The sequence below is a fragment of the Hesperophylax consimilis genome, chromosome 13 (assembly GCF_061612785.1).
Source record: "Hesperophylax consimilis isolate HC1 chromosome 13, BYU_Hcon_1.0, whole genome shotgun sequence".
Taxonomy (NCBI): Eukaryota; Metazoa; Arthropoda; class Insecta; order Trichoptera; family Limnephilidae; genus Hesperophylax; species Hesperophylax consimilis.
Genome location: NC_142848.1, coordinates 33,262,042 through 33,274,194, shown reverse-complemented (window position 1 = coordinate 33,274,194; position 12,153 = coordinate 33,262,042). Strand labels below are relative to the sequence as shown.

Sequence of the window (12,153 nt, the reverse complement as noted above, 5' to 3'; positions counted from 1 at the left end):
GTGGATCTCCACATTACTCACACGATCATACATGGTTTTACCACACGTGCGCCTCAGGGATCTCACGTCTACAGCATTCAGTCTACTTTAATCCTTCATCTACCAGCTCCATGCCTCACTGCCATAAATCAGGGTGGATACTAGCACTCAATTGTGGACTGCTAGCTTCACTTATTTAGACAGTTTCATGGAGTTACCTACATTTACCCTTCTTTTCAGTAAAAAGAGATTTACTTTAAAAATCAATTAGGCGAGGCACGAAAACGTTGGTCAGATTGAAAAATAAAATATGAGAATGGCTTTCTACGTCTACAATGATTGCAAGAAGGAAACACTCGAATGTTGAATGGGATTATTAGTGAGAATGACAAGATGGATAAGAAGGATATTGGTTAGATTGCTGACCTGTACGCAGGGCTTGCTAAGGCTCACACACAGCCCGTCCGCGTCCCGGCTGTAGTGCTCGACCAGCTCCTGTAGGGTGCGGAATGTGGTGCGCCGCGCGATGAAGAACCCGCCCTCGTCCAGCTGCCGGATGCGGTAGTGCTTCACCGTGTCGCCGTCGCGGACTGCAAACACACACACATTACATCAGTGTGAACACACCTTTATTCACGGGGGGTTTGGTAATAACAGAAATGAGGATCCCAACAAATCTTTTAAATATATTCATAAAAATTACATTAGGTATTCATCGTCTATTTTTAAAGATCGGTTAAAGCACTTTTTCAAAGTGATATAATTTTTTACAGATATATTTTCTTTTATTCGTAAAAACGGGGCCATTTTGAAATTTTAAGTGGCGCCATGCGAACTTTAATCCAATTCAATTCAATTTTCTTTGTTCATTTCAAAAACATTACAAAATTGTTAATTTCAATGCGTTTTCAAAATATTTCTGTAATAGGAATTCTTAGATTAATAAACAGTGTGTATATCAACTATACCAGTAATAATAGAGCTTGCCTTTTAAAGGAAGCTTCATTGATGCAAAAAATGTCGATATCCGAATGATCTGAATGAATTGATTCTGTTCAACAGCAAGATTGCTCTCCCTACAGGCATGACCATTGGCAAGTTAGTTCTGCAGGCCGGGAGATAAAACAGTCTATGTTGTCGGTGACGTAGATAACCATCGGAAACATAGAAATGAATGCTCTCCATGATGAGCGAGTTTTCAAACCATCCACGAATCAGTGTAAAGAAATGTGTAGCAATTCGCACATCTCTCCTGACCCGTAGATAGTTCATTCCGAGCATACCCAAAAGAAATTCAGAGGGATAGAGCCACGGGTAGTAGCCATACTCCCTCATGTAGATAAATCTCAAGAATTTGCATTAGATGACGTCACAATAGTTGTCAATCTCTCCGCAATGTCCTCTCCATCGGATTCAATTGACGTTATAGTCAAATCAGACTTTCCAACGTTTTTTTTTTCAAAATCAATTGGTAATTTATACATTTATTTTAAATAACCACATACTATAAAACTTATACACGCAGAATTGGATGATTTAAGGCAAAGCTATCAGTGAAATCACTATTTTAGAAAAATCTTTAAGAATACCAAAAAATATGCTTTGGATAAATTAAAGCTTTTTCTATCGTTTTACTTGAATAAAAATAAATTGTTATATTACTTTAAAACAATATATCATTGGAAAATTATGAATGCATTTACTAAACAACTTTTTTTAAATGCTGTTTTATGGCTAAGAGTATATGTGACAATTTGTTTTGTTTGACTTTTTTCTTTATTATAAAATTATTCACAAAATAAATAAAAATCCCTTTACGCATCAACCATTTCCAGACTCCTTTTGCCAAGCGATTTTTATGCCTATTACCCATATTCGTGGTAAGACATGCTAAGAATAGACACATTTTCTGCTTATATATTACTTTTGAATGTGCTGTTAATGTAAAAATGTTAGCAAAAAAAATCATCATGAAAACTAAGCTGAAATTTCTGAATGTATCATTTATGTCGGCAATTGTCATAACGCCAGCTGTAACATTATGACAAGGTTGGCACGTATAAAGAAGCGTAAGTTGACGCGAGACTTTGTACCTGTAAATAAACCGCAGACATATAACTGATTGGATTGAGTAAATTAGGTTAGGTTAGTTAGTGTAAGGTAATATATAGGTGAGGAGTAACCTGAGAGGGAGAAGTCATTGTGCCTGCTCTCGGAGTCCCTGATAAGGAAGGCCCCGTGTTCGTTCTCCGGAAGCAGCAGTTTCTTCTCTGCCTCGATCCTCTTTATCTTTCGGAAGTACCATCTGAAACAACAGAAACAGGCAAACGTCAACAATGAACAACAAACTAACTACGATATACAATTCTAATAGCCCAGTATCCACGGGCGAACATCACATCACAGAAGAGCATTTTTGTATATTGATGCCGGACAGACCATGTACAAAAATGCTCCTGTCACGTCATGTTCGCCGGACATGTCCGTATGTGAATACTAGGCTTTTTTAATTTATCAAAAAAAATATAAGTACATGTTTATAACAATCTCAGGCGAAATTACGTAATGATATTTTATGGACATACGTAATAGGTACTACAACTATGTAATAACCAAAAATATCTAACTGTATCTTACTGTACTGTGTATGTCTTAACAAATAAATAAATGTATTATATCGTTAACATATTTTAACGTAGCAATGCCGACCGTACGTTTCACAGCCTGCAGTGGAAGCAGAATGCGAATAAAGAGCAAAAAATATATATTAAGGAAGTCAAAAATGTATGTAATTCGTTACATAAAAAAATCACAAATTTATGGAAAAAAAAAATTTTAACTAGAAATTTGCATTACTATTTACACTTTTTACGGTTCATTTTTCCAAGGCATTGCACAGCTTTTCAGGCTTTATTGACTGCATGCCAATACACAATAGGTACATAGAGACATGTACAATATACGCATGTAGTTCGTGATACACTTAGAAGAATTTTCCGTTTATAAAAGCGAGTTGCTATAGTGTGCGCTGAATATTGGTTGAATTACAAGTACCCGTAGACTCCGAATAGATTCACAGGAAAACTAATATCCAATATTGTAAGCTACAATAAATTTAGAATGTAATTGTCGGACAAAACTACGTAGCTCGTCTCTAATATAAAAGCATAAAATTACTACTACACGGAGAAAACTTACTGATTTGAAATAATGTTTAATTTATTAAAACTCTTGTCAAATTAATCGTTTTCCCGTTTTCCAAAACGGGGCTGCAGGCCTTTATCGAATGAATTGACAGAGTTCCCAACAAAGTATCAGTTCAAAGGGAATGTTTTATGAGGACGGCGGAACACGCGTCCATACAAATATTGATATTGATATTGCTTAGTGATATTGTCGCAATCCGTGGTGATATTTATAAGAAAAAAAAACAGGTGTTCTCGATATATTCTGAATGACTAATATATTATGCTATCACTTTTTTAACATAATCATTTTTTTCCGTGCAATATTGTCAGTAAATTAATCCAATTCCGATACGCTGTAAATAACAAGAATCGGAAGGCTAGAGAAATTCCACGCTTCGTTTTACCTAAGTTATTATAAAAACGTGTCAATTAACTGCATTAATATTGCGAATAAATTAGAACGTGGGCGATAAATTGCATTTTCCACATTCCGTTAGAAATCAGACATCGGTGATAATGCACACATGTCGATATCTGAATTGATAATATGAGCCACGCGCAGGGCAACTCATTAGTACTGAGTCACCAGCAGTCACCAGCCCGACCGAGTTCTTGAGCTTTAGAATTCCCCAAGACCTGCTCGCCTTCAGAAGTCGGTATCCAGTACTCAGTGGCCAATGTTAATGGCATTTATGCAAAGTGCATTATGGTGGCCGTCAATGTATGGAAGATTTCTTTCTTTGTTGAGATATTTTCTCAGGGATCTCAAAAGTTGCGTATGGTTCAGAAGAAATTTCAGAGACTTCTCTACTGGGGGAGTATGGAGTATAGCTACTATCCATGGCTCTATTCTACTGACTTTTAGGTATGCCCCGAATGAACCATCTACAGTTCAAAAGGGATGTGCGCATTGCTATACATTTCTTCAAACTGATTCGTGGATGGTTTAAAACCACGTCTATCATGGAAAGCATTCCCGTTGGTTATCTCCGCCACCGACAACATTGACTGATCTGTCTCCCGGCCTGCAGGAATAACTTGCCAATGGTCATACCGCTGGGGAGGGCAATCTGTTAAATTGAATCAATACGGATATCGATATAATCAGCATCAATGGGCTACTTTTAAACAGTAAGCTTTGTTGATGCTGGTATTATAGTTGAGGAAGAAGATAGTACTAATAAATCTAAACAAAACATGAAACAGAACAAGACACAGAAAAATAAAACTGGGAAACGAACCCAGAATATCTGTTTTACCGGGACAACGTTTTTAACCACTCGACCATTATTGAAACCTTATTATAATACGTCATTTTATCGATCTCACATTTTAAATTCGAAATTAACAATATTATCATGCAACTAATTTTTCCCATATTTTTGGCAGCTATCTTTTTTGAATGATTAAAAAGTTCTAAAGAATTGGTTTGTAACCTTGATAGTGTCTCGGATAAACATATCGAATTTTTATTTGTATGGAATACCTATAGACTTTTTCTAAAAGTCAAAATGAATATTCAATTTTTATAGAAACAATTTTTCTTTAATAACTTTTAAAGGTTACCCATCAATGTTATAAATCATTGAAAAAGATAATACTAATAAATCTAAACGAAACATAAAACAGAATAAGACAGATAAATAAAATGAAATAACGGTGTCAACTGGGTGATTTTATTTTTTTTTATTTCTGCCTCAAAATATAATTATTATTCAGCCAGTCGACTTTATCGGCCAGGAGTTACTTGGTTCAACACAGAAGACATACCTCCGGGGGACTGTTTGTATTTGACAACGTTCACACAATTCGGAGTGCTTCGGGATAGGGTTAATTTGTCCATCATAATATATTCATAGGGACGTTTATTGCATCGGATGCAAACTCTGGTAGTTTAACAGACGGGTAAACAACAAGGTGCTTGCTTTTCATGTCCGAGGTCTGCCACTGAGTTCGCCACAACTCTCATATTACTTCAGATTTAAGAAAACTTTTAGCTATATACAGCTTAAAAATAACTAAAAAATATCCAATATAACTACGCGCGGGAGACCAAGAAGAAAATAATTTCCCTCAGGGCCTATGTCATCTTTGGGGATGCTGTGTGATTGGGTCTAAAATTGTATCACGCAATATATATTTACGCAGATTAATGATCAGTAAAAAACAACAAGTTTTCCACATTCTTTTTAACAAAATAAAAAAAAAGCATTCCAATGCACTAAAAAAACCAAATAACTAATGCATTAAAGATATGCCCCGGTTGTGGAGGATGTTATAAACAGTGACTTTTGAGTGTACTAGAGTGTTAACATTAAAAAAAAATGCATTAGTGATGTTGTTGTAGCCAAAAATTATTATTTTTTCGGTTCTAACATTCGGTTTTTTTGTATGAAGATAGTTCAGGAATCGGTGCGATTCACTGCCAAACTGAAATTTCCTGAAAATCTTTATACAAAAAAAAATATTTTTTGGACTAAACAACATCAACACTGTCGAATTTTTCAAACTTTCAATACTATCACACTAAAAAATCACGAGCAATGGTTATAAATACTGTTTTTCCTTCGATAATTACATAACTTGATGTAGTCAAACGTATGATTTTGCCAAACTTTGTAGACCCCTGACATCCACGACAAAAACTACGGTCCACCCTACTGATTATAATGCATTCACTTCATATTATCACACTGAACGGCTTGAATGAATGTTTGCTTCGCGCGATTATTCGCGTGCTTCGATCTAATGTAATTTATGGATTATGCAAATGCAGAAGTTGCTTTATAGAATAATCACAGGAGAATATTATAGTTTGCGGCGGTAACAAATCGTAATGCATACATTACATAACCGATGTATCAGTTTCGTTATTTGCGACAAAAATCATGGCGCTCAGCAAAATATCACTTTCTTCAATACCTACCTATTTATTATCACCGTCAACAGAATTATTATTATGTAAGAAGACAGAAGAAACGTAATTACCTAATAAGTACTAAACTGGAAACATGACACATGCCTAATACAGTAATGTACATGACTAAATAAGCTAACAGCGAAACAGAAGCTTGAACGCGATGATATTTATACATGAAATAATAAACCACCTATTACCAAAATATTTTACAAAAAATATATTTACAAATAGGACATTCACAGATGTAACACGAGAACGTGAAATGAAATTAGGCTACATGTTGGTACCACATATTGTTTTATTATATTTCCTATTTTCTAATTCCTACCTCCCTTAATGTCGACTAAAATGTGTGTGTTCAGTTGATATTGACAAATTATCCGATCAACATCTTAACTATGTTTGTGGTTGGAAAATGCCGTAATGAACCAGGGCAATTAAAAAAAAGCTATAGAAGAAAAACGTTAATGGGGCCGACAGACGTAGCTATAAAAGATCAAAAGATATTTGGCTTGGCGTATTTCGGCATATCGCTCGCCGTACATTTCCAATTGAAATGTATGGCGAGCGATATGCCGAAATACGCCAAGCCAAATAACTTTTGATCTTTTATAGCTACGTCTGTCGGCAGCTTTACGGCATTCCAGATTTTCCCCTTCTTTCCGCTGTGCGACGGTGCCTTTCGTGTCCATCCCCAACACTATCAAAAGATGACAAAGCCAATACACAAAATAGTCAACTATACAAATGAATGTAATACTATAATGCGTTGCTGGAAACTACAAAGTCTGCACCAAAGGATAGATTAAAAATGGATTGTAGGAGCCATATTAAACAAAATAACATGAAATAATGTATTGTTCATCTCCCAATCTAACCTAACCTTACCCAACAGATAAAGCGTATGTTGAGATCGGCCAAACGGGGGCTGTAGACAAACGAGGAACAAATCTGTTCAAATCTATTATTGTGATAAACTTAGGTTAGGATATAGAAATAAGAATAATACAATCTAAAATATATGATAATGTACTAATAATATAACTATTTTAAAAAACTTGATTCAGCTTGTTTATTTTAGGTCCATCCCGCTACGGGCAAATTTAATCTGAAGACGTCCTTAGCAGGGGAAGCCAGTCCGGTCCAAAATAAACAAGTATAAACATAATATACCTACCTACTAGTAGTTCCGTGAACAGAAGACCTCGCTTCCAAAAAAGCATGTGTGTAATTTTTTCGTATTTTTAAAGAAAACCCAGAAATCATAAGATTATAAGTAGGTACTTAAATATCTACCTACTTCACCTTTTGAATTTAAAATAAGGAAGTGTACGATTTTTCCAAAGTAACGTCACTATGCCGATGATTCTTTTTTAAAACAACGGATCCACGCTCATGCGAACTCTAGCGGCATAAAAAGAGGGTATCCGACACGGCCCAGACTTGAGCCGGAAACGGACAGTACAAACAAATTTACAGAAATACTAAATGCCAAACGGTCTAGTTGCAACAGTACTTCGCTACGCTCAATCAATAATAAAGTTTTATAATCACAATAATAAAAAAAATAAAAACTATTAATTGGTCATTAAAATCACCATAACTGCACGACGCATTGTAGAAATTAAAACCGGTTTTGCTACAAGTTAAAACCACTGCGATAATAAACGTTGGTATTGATAAAAGAGAGAAAGCATTAAAACAAAGAACATAAAATAGTGAATATTACAAAAACAAACATCACCATGAATTTGATTTAAGGGTCATTCACACTGTCGCCCTTTTTTAGCCTTGAGTAAAAAAAAAGTGAATATTTACATATCGTCGTCACAAAATCAAAATTGAATAATTTGACTTCAAATGACCTCCCGCATTTATCTGCTAAACATGACTAAACAAACATCACTTGACGAAATGTAATTTGTATTGTAATTTCATGTTAATTTTGAATTTATATAATTTGACTTGTCTTGTTTTTAAGTATATCGAATAACAGGCAGTTATTCATATTTTATTGCAAATTTGGTAGCAATGTCACGTTTGTAAGCGAGCTAAATCGTCGAATCGCTCATCTGTATAATTATTTGTTAGTAATCTAGTGTCGGCTTTATAATATACAGGCTTAGACAAGTGAATATCACGGGATATTATTTATGTAAATCTAATTAGTAAATAGTGCTTTCTTGAAAACGTAAAAAGCGCAGACCTTTAAAATCACGAAATCTGGATTTACTTTTCAAAGTTAAATAGGTAAGAAATTTAAACAAAGGAAATACACGTTTTAAAAATAGAATTAAAATAATTTTCTGGTAAGAAATATTATATTATATGTAGGTACTTAGGTACCGCTTGTCTGAAATCTTGATACATTTATTCCAATTTAATTTTCAAATATTATACATATTAAAGGTAAGTACTTTATCGCTTATCTGATTTTTTGCACAATCAGTTCCAATTTTAAAAATTACACTTGAATTCAAAACAAAATCCGAGTTCTTGAACCAGAGCTACAATCACAGATACAACCAAAATTAGAATTTCTTATATTAATGTAATATCAATATCATTTGTGAGAAAGCGAGCTATTTCTTTATAATATATATATATATATATATTTTTTTTTTTTTTTTTTTTTTTTTATTATTTTAATATACATCATATGGGTTACATTAATACATACATATTTTGCAAAATATAATATTAAGGTTCATATATGGTCATGTATACCTTATCAGAAAAGAGGAGCTCTTGTGCCTGATAAGGGAATATAAAAAAAAATATAAATATACATAAAAAAACTTTATTGAAGAGTTCAGGTTAAGATAGTGAGACTGGAACCACGTACGCAACATGTGCACTTACCTGTCCTACGCACGCAACGCATATTTGAATCGTGGTATCGCGTTATTCAACGGATTTTATTTCGTAACGTTTTATTAAATCGATCAGTTGTTCATTTCCTAGCAAATGTCATGTAAACACATGAAATCCCTGGACAGAGCAAAAGTGCAATTTTGAATTAATGACATTGAAGTCAAAACTAGGGTGAGGGGAAATTGCCTGGCAGCCATCTTGTATAACTGATTTGTATGCAAAGTGATGCGTAATGAAATATTATTATTATATTTTTGTGTTGTTATCGCAGTTACGGCTTAGGATTAGTTGGGGTACTTAATAAGACAAGGAATGGAATAAGTCGTTAAAAATGTAAGTAGGTTATGGCATTTTTCATACATCTTCCCCCTCACTCCGCGGCTTCAAATTTTCTTCGAATTGCTCCGTCCATGGCTTTTTATGTCCGTGGGAAACACCAATACAAACATAACCTTAACCGTCAAATCCAATTCGATGGAGGGCCTTCCACCAACGCCAATTTCTTTCACGCCAATCTGGACAGCGCAGATCGACGTTGCGTGGTGAGAGTAGGATTGCATCGCATGTGACAGGTGTGTTTCTGAAGCATCTATTTTCATAGAAAATGTATGAATTGCAAGCTGTCCAGATACAATGTATTGCGAACATTGCGTACGTGGGCCCAGTGTGTCGTTAAGGCGATGCACTACGTCGTGTAGTATTTTCAATTGAGCCGCTATCAATAACAACCCTTACGTAGATGGCGATAAGGTCTAAATTCCCGCTTAACACCATCCGCCTGTTTTGATTTACGCAAGAAAAAAACATTGCTAAAAAGTGGCTTTTATTTTATTTTGTGGATGTTCAGGCATAAATTTTTTTTTTTTTTCGATCATTTTATAAATAACTTAATTTGCTACATTATGCAATAAAATCATAACCGAAAATGGGTTCGTAAGTAGGAGATTTTGAACTTTAAAGCAGTTTTCATAGGCTATACATTATTTTTTTCTGGGCTTATAAAAAGACTTATCTAAAAAATACTCGATTATTTCAAAGGTTTGTATGTATTCTACTCGCAGTATTTAATTAAAGCATCTGAAACATTTCTAGGCGACCAAATTTTCGAACCAAAAACACATGATTTTGCATTAGTACGTATGGCATCCCCTTAACATTATCTCGGTGTAACGTGAAGGTGGTCGGGGCAAGTCAATAACGTAATTGTGAAATTATTTTAGTAGCAACAATGAGACGATCAATCACCAGGAAACGGCTTTACATGACGAATATGGACCGGGAGATAATAAGAGGGATTATGGCCGTATTGTGTGATGCAGTCGGGGCCCCTAATGGCTGCCATCGGGGCGTTATAGTATAATCATGACACAAATAACTAAACATCGCGCATATCCCTGCACTGGTAGGCAGAGGATGACTCTTCACAACACCCTAGCATTACTGCATTTAGCTCTTGGTCTGTACCGACTCTTGACATCACCAGATTTAAGTATTATATAATTCGCCTCAAGGGGGGGAAAAACAAAATTTGAAACTTACGACAAGTAAATCGGTTTTTACCGGAAAAAAAATATAAATCACTTCAAACATCATACAAATAAAAACAGGGGCGGGGTAAATAAAAATCATCCTAATGTGGCATAACCACAGAATGATAATGACCTTGAACTACTAATTTCGTCTGTCACTGTAAAACCGATTTAATCAATTCTAGAACTCAAATTTGCTTTGAATATAAGTGTCATTTACAAAACTGGAACTGTTTGTTTGAACAAATTCGAAAAGCGATAAATTACCTACAACATAATATTTTGACAGAAAATTATTTTAATCGTCTTTTCCATATTGGAATTATAATATGTCGTGATTTTTCACGGGTTTGCGCTAGTATATAAATTAAATTGCGAGAACGTCTGAAGAGGGCTTATCCTTTTGAGATTAATTATTTCATATAATTAGGAAATACTCATTCATTTTGGGACTCCCAGGGTAACCGGATGACATAATTTTGAAAAATATGTAATTATTCAATGTAGCAATCATTTGGAAGCAATACTGAGAAAAATGATCCTGTAAAAAAAGTTGCATGGATTGACAAATTGTTGCTGATAAAATATTAATAATTCAGAATATATCGAGAACACGTGTTCTTTTCCTAATAAATATCATGACGGAATGTGACAATATCAGTATTTGTATGAACACAAGTTCCGCCGTCCTATTAAACACACGTTTTTAACTAATACTTTGTTAGGAACTCTGCCAATTCAATCGTTAAAGGCCTGTAGTCCCGTTTTTAACAGGAAAACGAATAATTTGACCATAATTTTAAAAAATCAACAGTATTTTATATCGGTAAGCTTTTCCGTGTAGAGTTGGTATCAGAAAATATTCATGCCATTATCAAAAACCAACCATCGAGTCAAGTAACTGTGACTTGCTCCATATACAACACTGAATGACGCCACGATGGCGGCTATCCACTGCAACGAGAAAATATTATTTCTTTAAATTAACAGTATTTTATATCAGTCAGTTTTCTCCGTGTAGGGTTGGTATCAGACAAAATTCATGCCGTAATCGAAAACCAACCATCGAGTCAAGTAACTGTGACTTGCTCCATATACAACACTGAATGACGCCACGATGGCGGCTATCCACTGCAACGAGAAAATATTCTTTTTTTAAATTAACAGTATTTTATATCAGTAAGTTTTCTCCGCGGAGGGTTGGTATCAGACAATATTCATGCCATAATCGAAAACCAACCATCGAGTCAAGTAACTGTGACTTGCTCCAGTGTACAACACTGAATGACGCCACGATGGCGGCTATCCACTGCAACGAGAAACTATTCTTTAAGTGCCCCCCCATCAGTGGATGTGGCGCGAAGAGTGAAAGCCAATTGAGAGGAAATATCATGTGCAGGGCATCCTGCTGATGGAATTATCACGTATTATACTTGTTTATGGACGGAGAAAATAAATATGCATTTTATGTGCGAAATAGAAATGTGTATTACGCATTTGTGCCACTGTCTCGCTAATTTGATTATAAAATATATTGCATTTGGGTTTTAAAATGCGTCACCATCGTTATTCTCTTCTTATTTTTATTTTATTTTGGAAAAACAACAGTTTTAGTATCTACAATGTATAGTGACTATTATATATATTATTAAGAGACTATTAT

General features: G+C 34.7%; 1 protein-coding gene across 2 annotated transcripts in view; it reads right to left on the bottom strand.

The window, feature by feature from the left end:
* The window catches only part of Src42A (Tyrosine-protein kinase Src42A), a 201,029-nt gene that overhangs the window by 27,046 nt on the left and 161,830 nt on the right, over positions 1-12,153 (bottom strand). For both annotated transcript variants that reach the window (XM_089639036.1, XM_089639035.1), the window contains exons 2-3: positions 2,163-2,284; positions 406-569 (exon numbers count right to left, since the gene is read on the bottom strand). In XM_089639036.1, coding sequence (XP_089495162.1) covers positions 406-569; positions 2,163-2,284 — 286 coding nt within the window. The remainder of the gene's footprint in view (positions 1-405; positions 570-2,162; positions 2,285-12,153) is intronic.